The sequence below is a fragment of the Rhinoderma darwinii genome, chromosome 2, assembly GCF_050947455.1.
Source record: "Rhinoderma darwinii isolate aRhiDar2 chromosome 2, aRhiDar2.hap1, whole genome shotgun sequence".
Taxonomy (NCBI): Eukaryota; Metazoa; Chordata; class Amphibia; order Anura; family Rhinodermatidae; genus Rhinoderma; species Rhinoderma darwinii.
This window is the reverse complement of record NC_134688.1, coordinates 451,602,083-451,629,588: the sequence shown is the minus strand read 5'-3', so window position 1 is coordinate 451,629,588 and position 27,506 is coordinate 451,602,083. Positions and strand designations below refer to the sequence as shown.

Sequence of the window (27,506 nt, the reverse complement as noted above, 5' to 3'; positions counted from 1 at the left end):
ATAATATTTTACTAAGCACGGGGGCTTTACCAGCAGAGGCTAAAGTAGCGCATATAAAGGTGCTACCCAAGAAGGGGAAGAATCCTCTTGACTCGGGGTCGTACCGTCCCATTTCACTGATAGACCAAGATCAGAAATTACTTACAAAAATTTTGGCCAATCGGCTGGCTATGTATCTACCCATACTGGTGGGAAAGTCACAAGTAGGCTTTGTAAAGGGCAGGGCAGCAGTGACAAATCTACGCAAGGTGTTGACGGTGCTAGAAACAGTCAGGCATGATCCGCAGCCAGGTACTAGGCCGGCACTTTTAGCGCTAGACGCAGAGAAAGCATTTGATAATATACAATGGGAATGGCTGGGGATGGTGCTAGACAAAATGAACATTCAGGGAGACTTCCGGGTCTTCCTGAAGGGAGTCTACAATAGCCCGCAAGCACTTGTTCACTCCTCAGGGTTCCTATCAGATCCCTTCCAATTACATAAAGGAACACGACAGGGTTGCCCCCTATCACCCCTGTTATTCAATCTGGCATTGGAACCTATGGCTAGATACCTGGAGGAATCGGATATGTTCAGAGGCATTCAAGTAGGGTCTTGTGCAGTGAAATTAGCCCTGTTCGGATATAAAGTCAACATAGCTAAGAGCGAACTGCTGGAGTTGGGCAGGCCATTGCCTAACACCTTTTGGCAATCATTGGGTTGCGGGATATCACCGGTTGAGCACTGCATTACTTATCTGGGTATCAAAATAGGGAGGGCACCAGACACTCTGTATGGCCTAAATTATCCCCCGTTAATTAAAAAAATACAAGCGGAACTCACTAGATGGGGGCAATTGCCGTTGTCCCTCCTGGGAAGATGCCATCTGATTAAGATGGTTAGTTTCCCCAGATTGCTATACCCCTTTCAAACCCTTCCTCTATTATTGAAGCATGTGGATGTCTCGAAACTGACGGCTTCATTGACTAAATTTATATGGGCAGGAAAAAGGCCGCGCATAGCACTTACCAAGCTCATGATGGGTAAACAAGAAGGGGGTGTGAACTTTCCGAATGTCAGGGGTTATAACGTGGTCTGTCTTTTTCGCCATGTAGTAGATTGGCTTCATGAGACAAGCAATTATTCCAACTTAGATCTAGAAGGGGAGTATGCCTCACCCTGGAACCTAAAAGCTTTGTTACATTGTAGAGTTGCTTCTCTTCCGTGCCGTCTCAAAACCTCCATTGTATTGAGAGATACAGTTCTAGCTTGGAAAGTGGTACGTAAGCAGTTTGGGCTGCCTCACCTGGTCTCGAAATATATGCCGTTAAGCGGACATCCAGAGTTCTTACCGGGAATAGACAAGGGGGACGGAATTGCCTCATGGGGGAGGGTAGGCATGGGCAATGCAGGGGATCTTATGCACACAGAGGAAAAGAGGTGGTTAACTGGGGAGGAAATCACCACTAAACTCAGACACATAGCAGGGAGGGTCAATTTTTTGCAAGTACTTCAGGTACGAGCATTCTGCACCTCCAGGCTCAGGGATGTGAGTAAGGAAGCTACCTCGCACACTCTGGATGAGGTCATGGGTCCAACAACTGGGAGGGCGACCATTTCGGGACTGTATGGAGCATTGAAAGATGGTTTTGTTCGGCCGCAATCAAGGATTCGTTTTTAAAAGCTGGGAACGGTGGACTCAGGATCCAGGTATAGGAGAGATCATACTGGGGGGTTGGGAGACGGTACGGAAGAGTGTGATAAATGAGAGCTGGAGGGAAACCTATTTTAAGTTGATGCATGCAGCTATATATGGCTTTAATATTCTGCCTTCACAATCTTTCCCTGACCGCATTACAAGTTGTCCCAAGTGCAATACACCACTGACGAATTTGTGGCATGGGGTGTGGGGGTGTGTACACACAAAACGATTTTGGGGGATGGTACAGAAGTATATTGAGGACCATTGGAAAACGAATCTCCCAATGACGCCGCAAGCGCTACTATTCCATCAGGCGCGGCCGCCGGAGGAAGAGGGTGTTCGAGGAGTGAGATCACCTCCAGCGCTGGTGCACACGATTCTACTGGTAGCCTTGAGATGCCTCCTGAGTAAATGGCTAGAGGCAGACATGCCGGGTTTAGAAATGATTGTGTCGCGGCTGAAACAGTTATTGGTTCTTGAGAGGGTGGAGGTGGAAAGGAGGAAGGAAATGGGAACCAAGAAGCTATTTGATAAGTGGCAAACATTTATAGAATCGCAATGTACAGCAGCCGAAATAGCGGAAATTGTTAGGCCCTTCCAGTACACAAAGTGGTATTGTACACAGCTCTTGGCAGGCACTTTAGGGGGGTTGCAACTCTGAATCAGCTGGGGGAAAAAGGATGAGTAGAAACTTATTGATGACCTAGGTCGTGTCGGGGTTGGGGGAAGTCATGCTTTCGGTCCATCTGAAGATAGACAATTATGCCATGTTCATGTGTTTATATGTTTATGTGTTATGTTGAAGTTAATTCAAAGTTAATTCCATGACAGTAGAGTGCTGCGCACTCATGATGTAACTGTTACGTGAAATGTTTGTAAGAAAATGTGAAAACTGATAATAAAAAAGATATTAAAAAAAAAAAAGAGGCTCTGTCACCAGATTATAAGTGCCCTGTCTTCTACATAATGTGATCGGCGCTGTAATGTAGATAACAGTGGTTTTTATTTTGAAAAACGATCATTTTTGAGCAAGTTATGAACAATTTTAGATTTATGCTAATTAGTTTCTTAATGACCAACTGAGCGTTTTTTTAACTTTTGACCAAGTGGGCATTGTAAAGAGAAGTGTATGATGCTGACCAATCCGCGTCATACACTTCTCTCCATTCATGTCCATTTGTATTCACAGCACGATCTCGCGAGATCATGCTGTGCTGTGTGATTAAGCCCCACAGAAACTTTACCGAAGTGTCGGGAGTCTGAATAGACATTGCATCCTGCCTGGAGGCAATGTCTATTCACTCTCAAGACACTTCAGTAAAGTTAATGTGGGTGTATGTGACAGCACAGCGTGATCTCGCGAGATCACGCTGTGCTGTGAATACAAATGGACATGAATGGAGAGAAGTGTATGACGCTGATTGGTCAGCGTCATACACTCCTTTTTACAACGCCCACTTGGTCAAAAGTAAAAAAACGCCCAGTTGGGCATTAAGAAACTAATTAGCATAAATCTAAAATTGCTCATAACTTGCTAAAAAATTATCGTTTTTCAAAATAAAAAAGTGTTGTTATCTAAACTCCAGCGCAGATCAGATTATGTAGGAGATACGGCACTTATAATCTGGTGACAGAGCCTCTTTAAGAAACACAAACCTTTCTTAAGAAATCCATTAAGTCTAATGATCTACTGTAACTCAGAACAATGTGCATATTTGGCTAAGAAAATAGGTAACTACCCATTCACTTCCAGTTTTATTAATTAAAATCTAGAATCCAAGAAAGATTCTGCATTTGCTGACTAAGAGGAGCTGCATAATAAGTCGCCGTTGATTGAATTATTGCCACTCTCCCTAATTACTGCAGGTTTTTTCTCTACTCGCTGTATAATAAGTGTATCTCTAGCAAAGTCCAGATACACGATGTTAACATGATATGGTCAGATCAAAGTGTTAATTTGCAAGTAACACAAATGACTATACAGACTGTGATCTAAGTACTATACACTGTTTACAAGCTGACACTATATCAATTTTCTATTTAAAACATATGTTAACCATTAGGGTATGTGCACACGACCTCTTTTCAGACGTAATGGAGGCGTTTTACGCCTCGAATTACGCCTAAAAAGACGGCTCCAATATGTCGCCAAACATCTGCCTATTGCTTGCAATGGGTCTTACGATGTTCTGTGCAGACGAGCTGTCATTTTACGCGTACCAGTCAAAAGACGGTGCGTAAAATTACGCCCGTGGAAAAGAAGTGCAGGACACTTCTTGGAACGTAATTGGAGCCGTTTTTCATTGACTCCAATGTAAAACAGCTCCAATTACGTCTGTAAAAGACGCCGCGAAAGACGCGTGCACTTGTAAAAAAGTCTAAAATTCAGGAGCCGTTTTCTCCTGAAAACAGCTCCGTAATTTCAGACGTATTTGGCGTTGTGTGCACATACCCTTATACACGCTACATAAAAAGTTGAGTCACTTTTTAAACATATTATATTACGATCTGGTACCGATCCTGACTAACAGCCTGTATTATGCTCCAGAGCTGCATTCACAATACTGCAGACTTTAAAGGCTTCATCTCTCAGCATTCCTTGGTGGCTCAGTGACTGAATAAAGCTTACTTTGGTGATTTGCATTCTGGGAAGTGTCATCTATAATAATTGGCACGGTACAGTAATCTGATGTAGGAGAAACAAACTATTCCAATGCATTATGGGAGCTCAGCTAAGCTGTTAAGGGTGTGTCTGTCAACCAGTTTGTTGACTGTTTTCAATAACAACCAGCAGAATTGTGAATGAAGCTGTAGAGTATAATACAGGCCATAACTCAGGACCAGTACAACATAGATATTGTAATGTTGGGAACTGAGAGCAAGCAAATGGAATGTGGGAAAGCTGGAGAAACCCCTTTATATATGCCCTATGAACAGTTTACCAGGGGCAACACCTCTATGAGCAAAAGAGCTGCTCTCGTTCATTTGGATTGTAATGCTACATTTCTTTCATAGTGATTACTGCAGGACAAATGTGTGAACAGACACAGCTTCACCCAAATGATAATAGCGGATTGTTGGGGCTTCTGAAGCTTGGCTAGAATCAATTGTAAAGGGGCTGTCTTTAAAACACAACTCCTTTAAAGGGGTTTTCCCATAATCAATATTTATCACCTATCCACAAGATAGGTGATAAAATATCTGATCAGTAGGGGGGGGGGGGGTAACTGGTGGGACCCGCACGATCACGAGCTTACCTTGCCGTTTCTTGAAGCGCCTGGTAGTGGGCATGCTCAGCCAACCTTCCACTCATTTCTTTGGGGCTGCCAAAGATAGCGCTCGGCAGCCCCATAGAAATGAATGGAGCGGTGGTTGAGCATGGCACTACCGCTCCATTCCTAGAAGGCTCCGAGGAACAACATGGTCAGCCTGTTCTTGTGATCGGTAGCGGTTTCAGTGGTGGGACCCCTACCGATCAGATATTTATCACCTAATCCTGTGGTTTTGTGATCAATAATGATTATAGAAAAATTAATAGCAGACAGATTTGTTTAGATGTGTCAATATGTTACAGAAAGGAATGACTGTAATATTCTTCACTATTATTGCCTCATCCCTGTATACAGTACATGTAGGGGGTCAGGTTACTATGGGCCACACAATGTCAAGACTACTGAATTGCTGATTTATGATGTTGTTGGCCCTTCTTCTTCCCAACCTTCCACCCATCCATCAATGATGATGTATGGATTTGGGTGACGTGACATAACGAAAGTGGTTTACTTATGTAGGTGACCCTAATAAAACCGCACTTTCAATTAGCTTTACATGTCCACGTCATGTTCTTAAATGCATATAGCTGACAGCTTGTCCTGATGCATGCTGAAATCTCCCCCTCCACCATACATCATGTACAACCAAGCGAGCTCGCTACATTTTTTAAATGTTTCTCCAGCCCAAGAATTAAAAAAAAAAAATCTTAACTGGTTATATATATATATACTCTTCATATATATAGACATTGCTGTGGGCATTGGTAGAAGTGGTACTATATATAAATGTCAGTATATCAGCATGAGAACGGCATGGCATTTCATGTTCGGACATGCTTAGCGAGGACAAGATGCCGCTGTACACAAGTGATATTCTATAATGATATCTAATATGTACTAAACCTAGAAGGACGAGAAACGCGCTTACTGAAGATGGTATTCCTCGTCGCGGTTGGAAAATAATAAGAATATGTTTGTACTAAGAAATGTGCTGCTTTTATTAGAAGGAATCAATTATTTTTGATCAGTGGGGGTGCAGGTGCTAAGACCCTCCACAATCGCTGAAACGTAGGTGCAGAAGCGGTCAGCTTAGCGCTGTGAACCTTCGGCTATGATCATCGCCCCTCCTTAGGCTGAAGGCTGCACATAGGCGCTGAGCGCTTCTGCACCCTTGTTTCAACGACGGTGGGGGTCTCAGCACCTGGACCACCACCAATCAAAATTTGTGATATGTCCCTATGACATATCAAGTGTTATGTGAAAGGTCAGTTACTCTATAAAGGGGTTATCCGGGAATTTGAAAATTTTGCAAGAGGGCAGGGGAAGGTATAAAATCATAAACTAACAGGTACTCATTCTTTTAAATGGGCAAAACTCCGGCGCTGACACCCTACCTTAGCCGTTGCTTTAGTCCTAAAAGATCCTGCTGCGTTCATGTGGCACTCAATGGTCACGTGCCACTGCAGCCAGTCACCTACCCCAGTGGTCACATACCGTTCATGGCAGCATCACCTATAAGGCCAGTGATGTACTGCACGTGACCGCAGCTGGAGATTCCGGGACTGGAGTGGCAGCGAATGGGGCTGTCAGCGCAGGAGCCGCGCTGTATGAAAGGGTGAGTTCCTGTTCGCTTATTATTTTATACCCTCGCCTGCGCTCCTGCAAAATTGTCAAACTCCGCCCCTTTAAATATGGCTGCAGGTAAAAAAACGCAGCGAATAACGCCACAACAGCCAGAGAAAAAAGAGCAGGCAGGTCAAAATCTGCCTCAAAATTCCTTCAGATTTTGACCTGCCTGCTCTTTTTTGCTCTGGCTGTTGTGGCGTTATTCGCTGCGTTTTTTTACCTGCAGCCATTGAGGACCGTGTGCAAAAAGTGATTTCAATGGGAGGTCAGAGGCGGAACTTCGGCAAGAAAAGACATGTCGCTTTTTTCCCTGCGAGCGAGCCCAGTAAAAAAAGAAAAAAGAAACGGCTCCCATTGAAATCAATGGGAGGTGATTTTGCCATATTATTCGAACGGATTCCGACGCAGTTTCCGAATCAACGCCAATCAAAATCAGCACCAAAAATGTCATTGTGAACTGGCCCTATATCTTGGTCTCACTTCAGGCGAGATCTTATTTTATAGGACTGGTGTGAAAAGACATATCTGGACCCCCAGAAGATTTCATTTTCAGAAATCACCAGTTGTTAAAAATTCTATGCAGTCGTTTTTTACTTACATCAGTCTCAGGGAAACCTGGATCACAACCAATATAGCTGCAATTTCCTTCCAATAAGGATTGTCACTCAGCTTTCCTAGAGTCCTGAGTGACAAATATTTAATGCATGCATTGCTACATGAAAAGTGAGTTTGTTTAAAAGTCTGGGAAAGTAATAACCCCTGTGGGGGCTGTAAGGGCACGGCCAGACGTGGCGGAATTGCAGTGGAATTCTCCAGCGGCCGTCTTTTACATTCGTTTCAATACATTTTTCGGCAAGTTAGTTCAGACGTTGCGGAAAACTCCGCTGCGGACCATAGGCTGTGGTGCGGAAATTTCCCTCCGCAGCATGCACTGTCTGTTGCGGAGAAGCGGAATTTCACTGCGTATTTCAGCCTTTGCAATGCAAAAACTGAAATCTGTGGCAAGTTCGCTGTCTTTTCTGCAACGTCTGAATTACCTGTCAAATATGCAAATGTTGGTGCAGATTCGTTGCGTAAATGCCCCAAATCTGCACCAACATTTGCAGCGGAGAAATTCCGCCACGTCTGAACGTGCCCTGATAGTGACTGTATTGTTTGTCGTCAACATTCCCAGGAACGGTTCAATAGCATTTTTAACATCCAAAAACAGGACAACTGAGGGACCTATTAAGGATGTGGCCAATTTTAGCCTTTTAGGACAAAAATATTTTTTGGGGTTTTCGCTTCCCCGCATTCCAACAACTATAACTTTTTTTACTTTTTCGCTGACACAGCTGAATGAGGCGTTGCTGTTAATAAGATGAGTTTTCGTGTTTTGAGGCTCCATTTAAGCAGCTATAACTTTTTTTGCTTTTTGGTTTACTGACACAGCTGAGGACTTGCTTTTAATGGGATGAGTTGTCATTTTTTAGGCACCATTTTGGGGTGCATATATATTAGGGGGACACTTTGCAAACTGATTATTGTCAAGTGACCTTTCTAACAAGTAGGGATTGTCCACAGCGGAGAACCCCTTTAATGCCTTTACGACGAAGGACGGATATGTCCGTCCTATGCAGGAGCTAGTTCCCACATAAGGACGATATATCCGTCCTCTCATTGTCCTCTGCCAATGTACCCATGCGATCAGCGGCAGGAGCACGGCTGTTATACACAGCCTGGCTCCTGCCCCAGCTGCTAGAATCGAAGCGCGCTCTGATTCCGGCAGTTTAACCCATTAGATGCCGCTGTCAATAGCGACAGCGGCATCTAATGTGTTTGACAGAGGGAGCTCTTTCTGTTACCCAACGGCACCCCCGCAAAGAAATCGCGGGGCGCCATTTGGTTTCCATGGCAGCCGGGGGCCTAACATAGGCCCCCAGGTCTGCCTTCAGCATCTGCCACAGGCGTGGCCTAATATATTGCCTGTCAGTTTTACCCTGATGGGCAATAATGCTTTGGTATACCCCTAGTGGGACAAAAAAAAAGTTAAATAATTTAATAAAGTTTATGAAAAAAATAAAAATAAAATAAAACCACTTCCCCCCCCCCAAAAAAAAGGTTTTATTTAGTAAAAGTGTCAAAACAAATGACAAATATGGTATCGCCGCGATCGTAACCACTCGAACAATAAAATGAACACATTGATTAAACCGCAGGATGAACGGTGTCCCAAAAAAAGTGCAAAAAACAACGGCAACATTTTTTTTTCTCTCATTCCCCCCATAAAAAAATAAAATTAAAGTCAATCAATAAGTCCCATGTACCCCAAAATAGTACTAATGAAAACTACACCTTGCCCCACAAAAATCAAGCCCACATACCGCCACATTGACGGAAAAATAAAAAAGTTACGGCTCTTGGAATGTGTCAAGTAAAAAACAAGAATTTTTTTTCTAAAAGGGTTTTTATTGTTCAAACGTAAGAAAACATATAAAACCTTTATATGATTGGTATCCCCGTAATCGTGTCGACCCATAGAATAAAGGTAACATGTTATTTACGCTGCATAGTAAACGGCGTAAATTTATAACATGAAAATCAATGCTGGAATAGCCGCTTATTTTCAAAACTCTCCTAAAATAAAAGTTAATCGATATATTATAAGCATCCAAAACTAAATAATCCTTGGTCATTAACGCACAAAATGGTCTGGTCATTAAGGGGTTAAAGCACCTTCGAATTTGTGGTCGCTAAATAAAGATTATTATTGTCATTTACAAAATGTTATCATTACATTTGCAAATTTTTATCGTATTGTACTTTTCCTTCAGATGATCAAATTTTTGTATATCGACTATAATTTGTATTTTTTATTGTCTGCTTCTTAAACTGCAATAAAATTTGAATTAAAAAGAAAATAATATGCCCCTCCCCTAGTGATTATAAGTAAGAATTAAACAAAATAACTAAAAGTAACAAGAATTGCTTTATGTTATTAGAGTGATTGAGTAGACGCTAAACTACAACATTTATTTTGGATTGTTTTTACCTAAATTTTTGATGCTCTCCAGTGTAAGAATGGAAAATTATAGTACCATTTGTTAGGTGTCTAATAGAACTAAGCGATTGCTGATAACGATATCGTTCTGTGCCTTTACATATAATATTACAATGGATATTATAGAATATAACGATTCTGTAAACGACCTGCTCTTCAAAGCGTATGCGGGAGGGGGGGGGGCAGGACATTCCCAGTGGGAGATCAGTGAGAAAACACTAAAATGTCATGGACATGTTCTATAGTGTCCAGGGAAACATTCCCATAGACCGCCCTGGCCTAAAAAGGGACAATACAAAAGAACCAGCCCAATCATTCATTCATCCTCTTGTTAAGAGGCACAACCAGGGGGGATTCTGGGAATTGTGAGCAAACACTAAACATAAGCGACAAGTTTCACAATGACTCCCATCATCCTTTTCTGAACCAACAGAGTAACGTGAAAACGCAAAACAGTGTGGGACTAATTCGTGCCGGGACCAGGATAAGTGATCTAAAAATTTTATGTATTATTTATTGTTTTTTGTGGCTTTTCATTTTTTTTATTCATGGTTTTATTTTGATGAATTTTTTTATAAATTTTTCAGAAATGTTCCAAGAATTGTTGTCATTAAAGCTACGTAACATGTGTGCTACCTCCATATGTACCATACCAGTAAACATTTGATTTTTTGGCGGTAGGGGCGAGTATAAAAATGCTGTAATTAAAAACAAAAAATGAGAGTGCTACAGAAGCACAGCCGGAAATAATGAGGCTGACTGTAGTGTTCTTCAATGGGATGACAGACGTGAAATCCAGAAAAATCCCTGCCCCCATGACCGCTACCGTACATTTCTATAATGAAAAAAACCGACAGGAAATATTAACATACATATTTGGTCAGATTCAATTGCGAGTGCAAACTCGGACGTGAAAAACGGGAGTTTTTCACATCCAAGTTGCACTCGTGTGGGTCCCGCTTTCATGGATCCTCATAGCTTTGAGTCTATTGAGGGATCCGTGAAAACGGAAGAAAATAGGACATGTTCTATTTGGCAACGGCCCCTTCACACGGTCCGTTGAAACAACGGCCATCACGCGGACGCATGTATGTCAATGACATACATGCGTCCGCGTGATGACCGTTGTTTTATTGGCCGTCACACGGACATACACTACAGTCGTCTGAATTCGGCTTTAGTGAATGGCATGAGCAGCTGTTCCTATAAACTAAAGGTTCAGAACCTGCAGACTTTATTTCGGTTAAGCAGCAGGTGGGAAACAAAGTATTTCAGGAATTTCTTTTTATATAAAATTGTCATGTGGAAAGCAAAGAGAAAGGTTTTTAAAAACACTATTATATAAAAATGTGAGATTTCATGATCGAGTTCCTTTAAAGAGAAAGTAAATCTAGAATGAAAAAACAAAGACAAAAAAAAGCTTCTCTTATGCGCAGCTGTAAAGACAATGGAGCGAGGAGTTCGTTTATCTAGGTCGCCATTGTAGACAGTGGGCGGAAGGTTTCTGCCATAGCAAGCTGCCTCCCAGTCATAAAGTAGCCTATAGCCTCATTTAGACAAGCATATTGTACCCATGCCTGGCTGTCCGTATTCCAGATGTAACACCTGGACCCCCGTGGACTGAACTCAATTTATAGTACCATAGATATCGCTGTAGAACCGAGGCGGTCTGGGTGTTACACCCAGAATATGAAACGTTTAAGGCTGAGTACTCAGGCGGCGGTTTAAATGCATGTTTGCTGCAAAATGCGTGCTTTTTTTTGCCATGATTTTTGTAAAATTGCGACAAAATGGTGAGGTTTTGCCGTGATTCACAGCGAAAAACACAAATTCAACCACGATCCTAACAAAGAAAATATGTCTACCAGGACATTCTCCATCACTTCATGCTTCCCTCTGCTGACAAGATTTATGGAGAAGCTGATTTCATTTTCCAGCAGGACTTGGCACCTGTCCACACTGCCAAAAGTACCAATACCTGGTTTATTAACCACAGTACCACTGTGCCTGATTGGCCAGCAAACTCGCCTGACCTAAACCCCATAGAGAATTTATAGGAAATTGTCAAGAGGAAGGTGAGAGACCAGACCCAACAATGCAGACGAGCTGAAGTATTGAGGGCATATACTGGACATACTTTTCAGTAGGACAACATTTCCGCATAAAAAATAATTTTTTAAATTGGGCTTATATAATATTCACATTTTCTGAGTAGGGATGTACGGTGCATCGAAACTTCGATACTGTTTCGATACTTTGCATCCCTAAACGGTTCGATACCGCTATTTCCTGTATTTCGATACTGAGCTGCGCAGCCGCACAGCTCGGTATAGTAATACATGAATGTATGGGAGCGCGGCTGCGGCTGTGTAATTCAGCCACAGCCCCGCTCCTGAGTCCTGATAGCATGTGCGCACGGTCAGGATGATGCGATGTGGCCAGCGCTGTACTTATGAGCGGCGGCACTGAAGACAGAACATGGCGGGCGTGCTGCAAAACACCCCCATGTTCTGTCTTCAGTGCCTGAACCGCCGCTCATTAGTGAAGCGCCGGCCACATCACCTCATGCTGACCGCGCGCGCACTTCCTTTCAGGAGCGGGGCAATGGCTGTATTACACAGCCGCAGCCCCGCTCTATAATGGCGGAGATCAGAGAAACCTCTCCTCTCCGCCATTATTTCCCTGAATGCTGCGATCACAGCTGACTGCAGAATTCAGGAGAAAATGAGCAGGGGGGGATGCCCCTGGATCGCATCACAGGGAATTCCTGTGACGCGATCATACCATATATGGGCAGACAGCCCAGGGTCTATTGACGGACCCCAGGGCTGTCTTACCATATTTCCTGTTGTTAGGACATACCCAAGTATGTCCTAACAACTGCCTGTGTGCTATCTGTCCACAGGCTAATGTACTGGCACATATCTGATATATGTCTGTGTGTTATCTGTCCACAGGCTAATGTACTGGCACATATCTGATATATGTCTGTGTGTTATCTGTCCACAGGCTAATGTACTGGCACATATCTGATATATGTCAGTACATTAAAGTTTAAAAATAAAGTAAAAACAAAATATTGTTCAAATTAAAAAAAAATACACATTCGCCTTTTTTACAATAAACATTAAAATAAGTCTCAATACATAAAATATACACATTCAGTAATGGCGCGGACAACAATTTTTTTGCATCATTTATGATGCGTACGCTGTAAAAAAAATTAATAAACACGGCTTTCATTCACTTATTAATGTGAGGCGCGAGGTGCGATGCTGAATTTAACCTCCATGTGCCTCACATTAATAGTAATTAACCCCATCATGTACCTCACACATTAACCCATTATTACTGAGAAACATGATGGGATTAATTACTATTAATGTGAGGCGTGTTCAAAATTCATCACACGTCGCGCCTCACATCAGAAAATGGAAGAATTTATTTTTTTATTACTGTTGGCAAAAGTATCGAAATTGGTATCGAAATCGCAATACTAAACGAAGTATCGGTATCGAAGTCCAAATTCTGGTATCGTGCCATCCCTATTTCTGAGACACAACATTTTGGGTTTTCATTAACTGCAAGGGTATATTCACACGGCTTATTTTCGAACGTTTTTGGTGCCGTAAACGTCCGAAAAATCGGAAGCAGAACGCCTCCAAACATCTACCCATTGATTTCAATGAAAAACACAGCGTTCTGTTCCGACAGGGCGTTTTTTTTACGTGGCCATTTTAGAAAATGGCCGCGTTAAAGAACGCCCGCGAAAAAGAAGTGCATGTCACTTCTTAAGCCGTTTTTCATTGACTCTATAGAAAGACAGCTCCAAAAACGCCTTTACAAAAAGCTGCGAAAAACGCAAGTTTGAATAAAAAACGGCTGAAAATCAGGAGCGGTTTTCCTTTGAAAACAGTTCAGTATGTTCAGATGTTTTTTTGCTAAGTGCACGAACTTACACTTACTAATAACCATCAACATTAAAATGCTGGAAATAGATCACTGTGTAATGAATCTATATACAGTGAAGGAAATAAGTATTTGATCCCTTGCTGATTTTGTAAGTTTGCCCACTGTCAAAGACATGAACAGTCTAGAATTTTTAGGCTAGGTTAATTTTACCAGTGAGAGATAGATTATATAAAAAAAACACAGAAAATCACATTGTCAAAATGATATATATTTATTTGCATTGTGCACAGAGAAATCAGTATTTGATCCCCTACCAACCATTAAGAGTTCAGCCTCCTCCAGACCAGTTACACGCTCCAAATCAACTTGGTGCCTGCATTAAAGACAGCTGTCTTACATGGTCACCTGTATAAAAGACTCCTGTCCACAGACTCAATTAATCAGTCTGACTCTAACTTCTACAACAGGGGTCTCAAACTCGGCCGGGTAAGTGGGCCGCATATAGAAAAAATGGGAAGTTGACGGGCCGCATTACTTTCAAATTTGATACAATACAAAATTATTGTTAATCAAGTAGTTATTTGAACTACTATAACACTATATTACTAGAATAATAATACTACATTACTATAATAATAGCGCTAGGTTTAAAATTTGAGATATTTCTCCACGTGCTTATTTCAACAATCCAGGTTTCCAGTTTAAGTGTCGCTAAATGCAGTCCGGCGGCTCAGTTAGCACACATGTCAAGATTGGGCAGCCCCTTTTTAGATAGTGCCGCAGTGCCCTCTGTGGATGCTGCCGCAGTGCCCTCTGTGGATGCTGCCGCAGTGCCCTCTGTGGATGCTGCCGCAGTGCCCTCTGTGGATAATGCAACACACCCCTAGATAAGGCCACAGTGCCCTCTGTAGATAAGGCCACAGTGCCCTCTGTAAATAAGGCCACAGTGCCCTCTGTAGATAAGGCCACAGTGCCCTCTGTAGATAAGGCCACAGTGCCCTCTGTAGATAAGGCCACAGTGCCCTCTGTAGATAAGGCCACAGTGCCCTCTGTAGATAAGGCCACAGTGCCCTCTGTAGATAAGGCCACAGTGCCCTCTGTAGATAAGGCCACAGTGCCCTCTGTAGATAAGGCCACAGTGCCCTCTGTAGATAAGGCCACAGTGCCCTCTGTAGATAATGCAACACACCTCTAGATAATGCCAGTGTCCTCTTCAGATACTGTCACACACCCACTTGTAGATAACGCCACAGTGCCCTCTGTAGAGGCTGCCACAGTGCCCTCTGTAGAGGCTGCCACAGTGCCCTCTGTAGAGGCTGCCACAGTGCCCTCTGTAGAGGCTGCCACAGTGCCCTCTGTAGAGGTTGCCACAGTGCCCTCTGTAGAGGCTGCCAAAGTGCCCTCTGTAGAGGCTGCCCCAGTGCCCTCTGTAGAGGCTGCCCCAGTGCCCTCTGTAGAGGCTGCCCCAGTGCCCTCTGTAGAGGCTGCCCCAGTGCCCTCTGTAGAGGCTGCCCCCGTGCCCTCTGTAGAGGCTGCCCCCGTGCCCTCTGTAGAGGCTGCCCCAGTGCCCTCTGTAGAGGCTGCCCCAGTGATGTCAGGGGCTTGCCCAGAGCTGGAGTCCCAGGCAGTAGGCTCTTCCTGGGACTCCAGCTGTGCTCCTGACATCACTGGGACTCCTGCTCTGGGGAAGCCCCTGACATCATTGTCGATGTATGGACAGCGATGTCAGAGGCTTCCCCAGAGTCCCGGAGCAGAGCCGATAATAGCGCTCTGCCCGGGACTCCGCTCTGGGGAAGACCCTGACACACTGTCCATATATGGGCAGCGATGTCAGGGAATTCCACAGAGTCCCGGAGCAGAGCCGACACCAGCGCTCTGCTCGGGACCCCGGCTCTGGGGAAGCCCCAGACATCGCTGTTCATATGTGGACAGCCATGTCAGGGAATGCCACAGAGTCCAGGAGCAGAGCCGACACCAGCGTTCTGCTCCGCTCTGGGCAAGACCCTGACACACTGTCCATATATGGGCAGCGATGTCAGGGAATTCCATAGAGTCCTGGAGCAGAGCCGACACCAGTGCTCTGCTTGGGACTCCGGCTCTGGGGAAGCCCCAGACATCGCTGTTGATATGTGGACAGCGATGTCAGGGAATTCCAGAGTCTCGGAGCAGAGCCGATACTAGCGGCTCTGTGTCCCGCGGGCCGCAGATGACAGCTCCAGGGGCCGCATGCGGCCCGCGGGCCGCGTGCTTGAGACCCCTGCTCTACAACATGGGCAAGACCAAAGAGCTTTCTAAGGATGTCAGGGACAAGATCATAGACCTGCACAAGGCTGGAATGGGCTACAAAACCATAAGTAAGACGCTGGGTGAGAAGGAGACAACTGTTGGTGCAATAGTAAGAAAATGGAAGACATACAAAATGACTGTCAATCGACATCGATCTGGGGCTCCATGCAAAATCTCACCTCGTGGGGTATCCTTGATCCTGAGGAAGGTGAGAGCTCAGCCGAAAACTACACGGGGGGAACTTGTTAATGATCTCAAGGCAGCTGGGACCACAGTCACCAAGAAAACCATTGGTAACACATTACGCCGTAATGGATTAAAATCCTGCAGTGCCCGCAAGGTCCCCCTGCTCAAGAAGGCACATGTACAGGCCCATCTGAAGTTTGCAAATGAACATCTGGATGATTCTGAGAGTGATTGGGAGAAGGTGCTGTGGTCAGATGAGACTAAAATGGAGCTCTTTGGCATTAACTCAACTCGTCGTGTTTGGAGGAAGAGAAATGCTGCCTATGACCCAAAGAACACCGTCCCCACTGTCAAGCATGGAGGTGGATATGTTTTGGGGGTGTTTCTCTGCTAAGGGCACAGGACTACTTCACCGCATCAATGGGAGAATGGATGGAGCCATGTACCGTCAAATCCTGAGTGACAACCTCCTTCCCTCCACCAGGACATTAAAAATGGCTCGTGGCTGGGTCTTCCAGCACGACAATGACCCGAAACATACAGCCAAGGCAACAAAGGAGTGGCTCAAAAAGAAGCACATTAAGGTCATGGAGTGGCCTAGCCAGTCTCCAGACCTTAATCCCATCGAAAACTTATGGAGGGAGCTGAAGGTCCGAGTTGCCAAGCGACAGCCTCGAAATCTTAATGATTTACAGATGATCTGCAAAGAGGAGTGGGCCAAAATTCCATCTAACATGTGTGCAAACCTCATCATCAACTACAAAAAACGTCTGACTGCTGTGCTTGCCAACAAGGGTTTTGCCAACAAGTATTAAGTCTTGTTTGCCAAAGGGATCAAATACTTATTTCTCTGTGCACAATGCAAATAAATATATATAATTTGGACTATGTGATTTTCTGTTTTTTTTTTAATATAATCTATCTCTCACTGGTAAAATTAACCTAGGCTAAAAATTCTAGACTGTTCATGTCTTTGACAGTGGGCAAACTTACAAAATCAGCAAGGGATCAAATACTTATTTCCTTCACTGTAATATATGAGTTTCACTTTTTGAACTGAATTACTGAAATAAATTAACTTTTTGATGATATTCTAATTAATTAAGAAGGACTAAATATAAATATATAGAGAGGGAGATAATATCATGTCTTGTCAGTATTATTTATTCTTGAGAGGATCGGTCATCTCTTCTAAGGCCTTATTTACATGAGCATTGCGCATCCCGGAACGGTAGTTTTTCACGTCCGAGGTGCATCGTGCTCTGCGCTGCAGGACGCATCCCTCATAGATGAGAGTCTATGGAGGGATGCGTGACGCGTGAAAAAATGGGACATGTCCTACTTTCTCACGGACCCTTCACGCGGTCCATTGAAACAACGGCTGTGTGAACGGCCACATTGAATTACAAAGGTCCGTAGGCTGGGTTCACACAGAGTTTTTTGCAGGTGGAAAATCTGCCTCAAAATTCTGTTTTGAATTTTGAGGCAGATTTTGCTCTGCCATTGAGAGCCGCGGGCAAAAAACGCAGCGAAATACGCTTTCTCTGCCTCCCATTGATGTCAATGGGAGGTCAAAGACGTAAACGCCCGAAGATAGGGCATGTCGCTTCTTCTTCCTGCGAGACGGTTTTTCCGCTTGCGGGAAAAAAACGCCTCCGCCTCCCATTGAAATCAATGGGAGGCATTTTTTGCCGTTTTTTACGGGTTTTCCGACGCAGATTCCGCGTCAAAAAAATTGTTAAAAAACTTGTGTGAACTGGCCCTAACATGTCTGTTTTAGTAAATACTTGTATTTCCCTTGAAATAATAAATCTAGAGCATCTTTTCTTAGAACTCTACGTTGTGCTGTTCCTCTGTTATCCCTCCTAGAAATTTAAGATGAAATTGACAACTGTGAATTACCAGTTGGGGTTTTGTCCCCATACAGACTGACCCTGTCTAGTCAGTGCTGACAGAGTGAGGCTGTCTAGGGACAAGCTCCGATTTGACAAGAGGAATGGTAACACCCAGTTGTCAATATTTTTATAAATTTCTAGGAGGAATAACAGGAGGAATGGCACAACGCAGAGTTCTAACAACATGTCCCAGAATTGTGATTTAATGGCAAATACAAGTAATTACTAAAAGCGTCATGTCCGGAAAGGTCACAGGTCCTTTCTAACTTTATTGTCCCTCTAAAACTATATTTAAATGTGATCTACATACAATCTCCATCTCCTTTTCTCAGAGCCGTATACCATCATTCCACTATTATTTTATATTACATTACTACGCAGTCATCTAATCTAACAACATAACAATTACGTGTTTTACACTCGTTGCCATTACACAGAATAAACCCGATATATCTGCTCGTATAGATCAAATTCATTACAACACAATCATGCCACTTTTTGCCATTTCCATAGTCCACACGACATCATTTGGCCCTAAACATTGTCCCTCGTACTTTGATATGTGCCACACACTGCACATGGGAACACGGATGAATCTAAACCTCACGAGTAGCCACCTGTCCACCACCAGTGTCCGCCGCCTTTCTTAGCCCAGTCTGACGGGCCGGCAAGACATCTGTTTGCAAATAGTAGCTATAAAAACACTACCACCCCCCTACTATCCCCAAAAATGTCCAACTAATTCAAAGGAATTTAAACTATCTTATACTCAATGGTATATAAGGATGGACGGGATAACTAAGTGGTTGGGGCAACCAATAATTATTAACATAGTCTGAAAAATCCAGTCATTTTGGGTATAAGGCGCTTAGAAAATTAGAATTTAATTTATTTATTTTTTTCAAACTCTGGGTACATGGCAAGAAATGACTGAATACACATTCCTATACACGAATGGTGTAGCAGAGCTGTGGTTGTCATTTGGTGCAACTCAACATATCATCACTATGTCTTTTTTGAGGACTGAATGTCGACCTAGGGATTAAAACCATCCTAAGGCCATGTTCACACGCTTAACAAAAAACGGCTGTAAATATGGAGCTGTTTTCAAGGGAAACAGCCCCTGATTTTCAGCCGTTTTTTAAGCAACTTGCGTTTTTTACGGCCGTTTTTGAAGCTGTTTTTCATTTGAGCCAATGAAAAACGTCTCCAAAAACGTCTCAAAAAGCAACATGCGGTTTTTTGTAACGGGGCATTTTTTTTATGCACCATTTGTAAGAACGGCACGTAAAAAAAACACCCCGTGGGAACGGAATGCCGTTTTTCGCATTTAAATAAATGGGCAGATGTTTGGAGGCGTTCAGCCCCCGTATTTTTAGCAGTTTTTCGGGGCATTTACGACTCGAAAAACAGCTGAAAATAGTTTGTGTGAACATCCCCTCAGACTACATGCGCATGTTGCAGAATTTGGTGCAGAAAATCGTCATAAAAACCACAAGTAAGCGCAGGTAATTCCACAGGCAAAATCTGCACCTAAGGGCTTATTCAGACGAACGTATAATACGTCCGTGCAACGTGCGTGATTTTCACGCGCCTCGCATGGACCTATGTTCGTCAATGGGGCCGTTTAGACAGTCCGTGATTTTCACGCGTGTGTCCGCTGCGTAAAACTCACGACATGTCCGATATTTGTGCATTTTTCACGCATCATGCACCCATTGAAGTCAATGGGTACGTGAAAATCACGCGCAGCACACAGAAGCACTTCCGTGGGACGCGCGTGATTCGCGCAACAGCAGTAAAAACTATGAATGAAAACAGAAAAGCACCACGTGCTACAAACATACAAACAGAGTGTCATAATGATGGCGGCTGCGCGAAAATCACGCAGCCACGCATCATACGCCGCTGACACACGGAGCTGTTATGGACCTTTTGCGCGCGCAAAACGCACACGCTCGTGTAAATCCGGCCTAAGAGTGCATTTGTTTTATGCGTATTTAGGTGCGGTTTTTTACATTTTTAGGGCTCGTCCACACGCTGAAGAATTGACGCGTTTTTTCTGGCTGCAATTTCGGATAGAAAAAACGCAGCAGAACACAGTAGCAGCATAGTGGACAAGATTGAACAAATCTCATCCGCACGCTGCGTAAAAATTCTGAGCAGAAATTGACCTGTGGTGCGTATTTTCCGGACCGCAGCAGGAACGTGTGCAGAATTGCTGCGTTTTTCAGAGGAGACGTCTCCATCTCCCAACATTGTGAAAAAAACGCAGCAAAATACGCACAATTTTCGGCCGTAAAAACCGCAGGAAATAGTGCCTTTTTGCCGCAGCGGAATGTCTGCGTTTTTCAACGGAATTGCTGCAGAAATTTTCTGCAGCAATTCCGTTGTGTGTGGACAAGCCCTTAATGCAGAAATAGGTGCATTTTTATGCTGTGGATTTTAGTCAGATACAATTCGCAAGCAGAAACGCAAGATAAATGGACATGCTGTGGATTTTAAAATACGGACCGCAGGTCAATTTACGTGCAGATGAAAAAATCTGCAACATGTAGGGATTTGTTGAAATGTCATTTACTTTGCTGGGTCTGTATTAGGGCCTGTCCACACACAACGGAATTGCTGCAGAAAAAAATAAATTAATCATGCGGTCTGAAGTTATGACATATATAACATTTTCAAATCACAACTGGACATGGTTTTATCACAGCGTTACAATTAGTCTAAATAAAAATACAGCTGCAAGCTCTCAGAGAATGATGGGAGTTGTAGTTTTGGAACGCCTCAGGTTAGAGAACATGTTCATCCATACACATGGTTATGCGCAGTTGTGTGTGAGCGGAATGATGTCAGCGTCCAGTATCCAGTAGTAAGGATGTCGGGGACTTTTATATTTTAGAAATGTCTGGTCATTGGTTTCCAGTCAGTGTTACAGAGCCTCCACACCACAGGATGCTGCCGGTTATAAAGAAGCGCTCGCTCTCCGCCGCCTCAGCACCACTATATTCTGTCACATATTTACATCCAGCATCGTACTAGACAAACCACGAGACGCTCGACATTCCACAAATTATTCAAATACAAGGTGACAATGGGACAATTGCAAGCAGAGCAGTTGTCTCTGCCATTGCTGAATGTGAGGGTAGGACATGTGCAGTGTGTCTGGGGGGACCTGCGGGTAATTATTTGGGACTATTTCATTCCACGGATTGGAATCCCGCAGACGGCGTTAAGCTCGGGGGTCACATTTCCAAACAGCATATTTAGGATCACACATGAGTGAGAAAGCTTAAGGCCTCCGTGTGATCAGATGAAGGCCGATATCACCGCTGATTCATGTCATGATTTTGCTTTTACTTTGGACTGTACAACACTGATGACATAAAGGGGGGCTCTAGGCATTGTTTTATTTGTAAAATGCAAGTTGTGCGGCCTATTGGCTGAGGTATGGCCAGTGCGGTTTAGGGTAAGGCCACAAGTAGCGGACAGTTTTTTTACCTGCAAAAAACACACAGGTATAAAGCGGAATTGCAAAACCGTGCCGATTTGCGGTACAAATACAGGCTATTGTGTTTTTTTGCCCACATCGGCTGCTATGTGCGCTCTCACCCAAACACCCACTTACCCTTCTTAGCTGCCATTAAGGGTGTGTTCACACACAGCGTCCTCACGGAAAACGGCATGTTATTTGTGGATTCTCCCCTGCCGTTTTTGTTTGGCAAAATATACAATGGCCGGATCGTAGCTGGAAGTCAACGGGGAAATATTAAATGTACTACAAACAGTGCAGGTTTTTTGTTGAGTTTTTTTCTCTTTTGTCTTGCGTTTTTTGCATTCGCAGCATGCAGTTGGTTTGATGGTTTTTTGGCTAGTTACTGGCGCTTTTCTTACATAGACCTCCATAGTTTGATTTTTTGCCTGATCCAAAAAACACATTGGCAATATGTCCTGCATTTATTTTTATTTTTTTTTAATGGCATTTAAATCACTTAATCAGAATAAATCCTGTGTTGCAAAGCGGAATCATTGAATAGCACGATCTCTCGTCCATCACTCAGGGAAAGGTTTCCTTATTCCTGTATAAGACCAGCACCGTATTGTGCCAGTTTATAACGCCGTTTCCTGTGACACTGAGGACTTCACTTTAATATATCAGGCTCGGCTTTCCGCCACGTGATTTAGCTTAAAGTTTATTGCAAGTTAGTGCCGGGGGGGCGGTGGAAAAAGTGGGTTTACTGGAAGTGCACACTAAATATCTGCGACTATAGAAAAATGTGTGATGTTACAGCAGCTCGGAATAAAGAGATGTGCCAAGCTAAGCTGGCGCTGACTCCTCTGGGCAGCGATCCCTAGAAGACTCTACTAGACGGCATTTCTACAGAAATAACAGAATTTCAGAGCCTCTTGCAATAGAATCCAATTCACGGATACCAAATCCAGTTTTAGCACAGACTGCGCTTTATCACCCAAGTAATAAATCAAGACGCACATCAGTATAGAACCGAGCACTTCATATAATGGACGGCAGGCGCATGTAACCCCTTCTCTGCCACTTCACTACATTTCCGATATTGGCCTAGACCCAAAAGGAAAAAGTTTGATGTTGCAGCAGCGCAAAATAAAGTCTAACGCACGCGACCGTATCATGGACCCGTACGAGCTCCGAGTTGTGATATGGTACCTGTAAAAATCCATGGGGCCACTGTACGTGCTTCTAGGGGAGAATACCTCTGTAATATGATGGCACGCGGAGGCACCACATGGTGACATATCAGTGCCGATTGCTCCATGCAACCGTGCCGCAGGACTGTGGATTATAGTAATGGAATCCCTCGAGTAATAAATGTAACGTGCAGCTGGTACAACGTATATATTTGCAGCAAGTATTCTACCGCGAAGGGCACTCCGGGTATATGACAAAATACATGATGCCATAGATCTAGTGGCAACTTAGGTCATCAACTAGCCATAAGACTAAGGCGGCATGGTGATCTTGGGTACCCAATATTGTGTGGCATCATAAGTCAAGCATCGTTCATGGCCATAAGTCACATTAACCCGACTTTTACATTGAATTCTATTGCAGAACAAAAAGCAGCAACTGAATTGGCACAAAAATCCCATCATGCCACCTACAACCAAGCACCTAACAATGGGCATAGGGCTTATTTTTAACCCTATTCTGCCTGTGGTATATAATCCTCTAATATAATCATAATACAAAAATAAAGCTTGGGCTACACCAGAACTTTGGACGGGCATCTAAAGGGGCAAAATGCTTTTGGTCCTAGGAATGCAATGAGTAGCACAATCTGCCCAACATGCCGTCTTCTAAAATAAAGTTGTTAGACCCTTGTGGGACTTATGTAAAAGTTGCCATACAGTCCAGGTCTAATAATAAAGAAAATACGCCAAAATACTGTGTTAACCCCTTAGCTGCCAGTGAAGTCTATGCCACCTCCTCTGATATGATGACTGCGCACCGCAGAGCCTGGCATAGCTTCATTTACATGACACTGTATACAAGTCAGCATAATATAATAGGATGATAGATTGCGAGGATACAATGTTTCCATATTTCAGCAGGACAAGTGATACACATGCTTACATATTGCCAGATTGTATGTAGCGGAGCTTGCTGTGGTCTTTCCCCCCTTCTAGCTGCCCCCCCTCCCCCCCCCCCCCACTCCCAGGACAATGGTAGAAACACAAAGCAGAGACCTGTTCACAACTCAATAGCACAAAGTGAAAGGAGCCCTGAAAAATAGAGAGAAACCCCCAAAAACTTACAGCAAAGAGCAACAAAGTGTCCCAGAAAGAAGAGCCAAGCCGGGAGCCACATCTTCTCCCGAGATATAAGTGAGGACAGAGGAGCAGAGAGTTCAGATCCAGGGCAGCAGCCACTACTGAGAGTCAATGCGACCGACACTGCTGCGGCTTCTAACGGGGAGGTCTAACAGCATGAATAGGAAGCGCTGGGAATGCGGCTCCGCAGCGCCCTCTACAGCTACATCTAGGCATTGCATCGCTGCGGATTCCACAAGTGTCAGCTGGGCTGTGCAGTACAGGGGCTCGCCGGCAGGCTTTACCATGGTGGAGGGCTCAGAGGGGGGCTCAGAGGGATTGGAAATGATTTTTAAAGGTCTTTAACCACTTCATGACCAGGGTAGAAATGAGTGAATTAATTTTCATGGTTCAATAGTCCATAGACTACAATGGGAGAATTAAATTGGATATTATTCTCTTAAATCTATAAAAAATACTGCCGTGTGAATGGGGCCTTAGGTATTCTGAATGTATTCATAGACTTCTATGGATTCGACATATGCCAAAAATGTGTCCCTGTGGTATTTGTCTGGATGGTAACATAAAGCAATAGCTCGCACATACAGATTCCAAGAAAGAGACAATGGAATTTTACTGTTACTTTTTGACTCGAGAACAAAAATCACAGAAACTTCAAAAGCAGTGCAAGATTAACCCCTTAAGGACTGAGCCTGTTTTGGCCTCAAGGACCAAGATAGATTATTTTTTAAATCTGGGCTGCGTGAACATTTTGCAAAATAACTCTGTAATGCCTTCGTGTATCCCGGTTGATTCTGACAATGTTCTTTTTTTGTGTGACATATTGAGCTATATTCATGTGGTAAAAGTAGGCCGATTTGTATTTGTTTATTAAAATGCAAAAATAAGGAAACATTTTTGGAAAAATTATTTATTTTCTATTTCAAACTCTAATATATTATTGGTTAATTTAAAATATGGCTCAACCGGCTGCCATTACATCAGAGTCGTACACGCGCCTGGAGGCTCAAATCAGCACATGAACAGTGATATCCGGTGTTCCGTTTAAAAAAAATAAAGAATCAATGTTTCTATGAATCCCTGATGATGTATCACGCTGGTGGTGATAGTGAAACGCGTAGGGTCAATTGAAATTGTTGGCAAGAGTGTAGCGAATATTTATAAAACAAGTAGGGAGAGGTGGTCTCTGGGTGTTAGATACTCACCATCACCCCTGGACACTTTCCCTTTCGCCTACCACTTGCTTGTGCCTGTTTTCTGGATATAGTGGCCGGTTGAGCCATATTTTAAATTAACCAATAATAAATTTTTACATTTTTCTTTTAATCGTTCTTTCAGGCGGTGAATCTATTATTAACAAATATATTGAACGACATTCTCTATCAATCTTACAGTGAATTAATTATCAAACTCTAATATCTCACATATTTATGTACTAATGTGTTATAAAATGTATACTTCCATATGTCTACTTTATTTTAACAGCAATGTATTTGAAATATTTTCAATGTTTAAATGTATGACATAGCTTCAATTTGTAAAGGTAATTTTGAAAATTCTGAAGAACACTTTGTTTTCATGCACCAAGCAAGGTTTGCGGAGGCTTCGAGGTGCCAGAACATAAGGAACGCCCCAAAAATTATACCCTTTTTAAAACTACACCCCGTAATGGGGGGTGTATTGCATTTTTTCAGCTCAACATTTTTGTGCAAGACTGTGCAAGAATTTATGTAATGTTGGTGTAAAAAATTACATTTTCATTTTTTTTCACAAATTCGTCATTTATAGGACATACTTTTCCAACATAGTACATGAAACGGATTAAAGGCACCCCAACATTTATTGCCCACTTTCTCCTGTGTTCAGAAATGCCCCCTCTTAGGCCGTAATCTGCTGCATGCCCACACAGTGCGGCCCCAAAGCCAAGGAGCTCCTTTTGGCTTTTCAGGACATAATTTTAGCTTGACTTTGACTTCTAGGCCCCACTCCATGCCTGTAAAGGATTTGAGCTGGCATAACGATGTGACACCCCTAGAAGTGACCCCATTTTGAAACTACACCCCCTAAGATATTCATCTAGTGGTATAATGAGTGTTTGGACCGCTAGGTTTTCATAGCCGGAATCATGGGATTTAGGTGGTCATTTTTTTTTTAATCAAATCTATTATTTTTGGGGCATGGTTGCCTTCCACAGCATATTAACCCGTAGAAGTGCCAGTGTATATAACTATGTCGTGCCAACAAAGCAGATGACCAACAAATGTGTCAGTCCACAGCTGTTAAGAACAGTTAAAGCAGGGAGAATTAAAATTAGAACTGTATTGGACTGAAGGGCAATATATTTGAGAACTGGAGTAAAAAGTTTAGAACTTGAGCATGTTCACAGGACGAAAGAACAGGGCATTATAATGTCACTTCTTTTTTTCAAAGGGACTGGTCATACAACGTCTCTTTAGCCCCATCAATCTCTATATCAGAGACGAACGTGCCAAGGGACGTTGGCACAGCATTACAGGTCCCTGCCCGTCAAAGTAGGAACTGTAATTTGCGCAAAACAACCAATCACCTACAGAATATATAAAAGGGCAGTGTCCAACACCATCTTTATGGACAGTAAAGGATCACTACTCCCCTAAGATATTGTCACCTTTCCTGGAAGTATTTTCGGGTTTAACAGGTTGTACAAAAACATGAACAAAACAATAAAAAAAGCCCATAACGTATTGATCAGGAACAGCTCGTAAATTGAGTAACCTCCAAATATAAAGAACTATGCCCATATCACCAAACAGTTTATAAGAATTAATAGAACAGCTTTATATGGCAGGACATAGTTATAATAATAGGCAAACTCAGTAAAATTATGACAAAAATTATGTATTGAAGGAATATTACATTTATATGAAATGATGCTGTCAAATAAAAAATTCAATTTTTATCTCCAGTATGGTATTTCAGTGATTCCAACTGACCTTATTTTGTAAACTCTACCCTTCAAGGTATTCATCTAGGGGTATAATGAGAAATTTTGTTAGGGGCTTTTCAAAAATATTTTCATTTGGTGTGACATTATAATGTGAAATCACGTAGGTATTCATCTAGGGGTATAGTGAGAATTTTTAGTTTTGTTTACGTTTTTTAAATTGTAGTAAGTGGACAAAAATATATGAAAATAAAATTACTCAGCTTCAAAAATCAATTTAGAATGGCCAATTTGTTAAATGAATGGGTGTATAAATAAAATAATGTAAAACTCTGTGGAGGTATGGTGAATTTTAAAGCATTCATTGATGAATAGGCCTGGCTTTGTGGGGCATGGCTCGATAGAGTCTTTTCTAAAGCCTTTTTTTGGAAAACACTCGGCATTTTTTCTGGGGCCTTGTTCTCAGTGGGGGTATTACTGAGGGAAAGTGCTGGCCTGGGATTATACGGCAACTGGAACCTAAGGAAGAAGTGCCCTCCCTTCTGTGTTGCTAAATAAAAGGGCCTTCATAATTGTCTCCTGAAATTGGACAAAAGTATTTTGATTGGCTGCGTATATGAACACCACAGACGCAGTATACATTGCTATTTGGGTGAGGTGGACTGCCAGCTTCTTGTACCAGGTCTTACTTTTCCGCATGGCACTATTCGGCTTTATGACCTGATCAGATAGATCTACCCCACCGATAAAGCGGTTATAATCCAGTACGCAGGCAGGCTTGGAAGTTGTGTTGCTGGAGCCATGAACTGGAACGTGGATGCGGCTATCCTTATGGAAGCTAGATAAAATGTAGACATCTTTCTTATCCTTATATTT

The 27,506-nt window shown here is 43.0% G+C and overlaps 1 protein-coding gene across 1 annotated transcript in view; it reads right to left on the bottom strand.

Moving 5' to 3' along the window:
• Positions 1–23,836, bottom strand: part of JAM2 (junctional adhesion molecule 2) — a 97,080-nt gene extending 73,244 nt beyond the window's left edge. Inside the window, exon 1 of the mRNA XM_075854513.1 lies at positions 23,693–23,836. Coding sequence (XP_075710628.1) covers positions 23,693–23,744 — 52 coding nt within the window. The 5' untranslated portion in view covers positions 23,745–23,836. The remainder of the gene's footprint in view (positions 1–23,692) is intronic.
• Between the last annotated feature and the right edge of the window lie 3,670 nt (positions 23,837–27,506).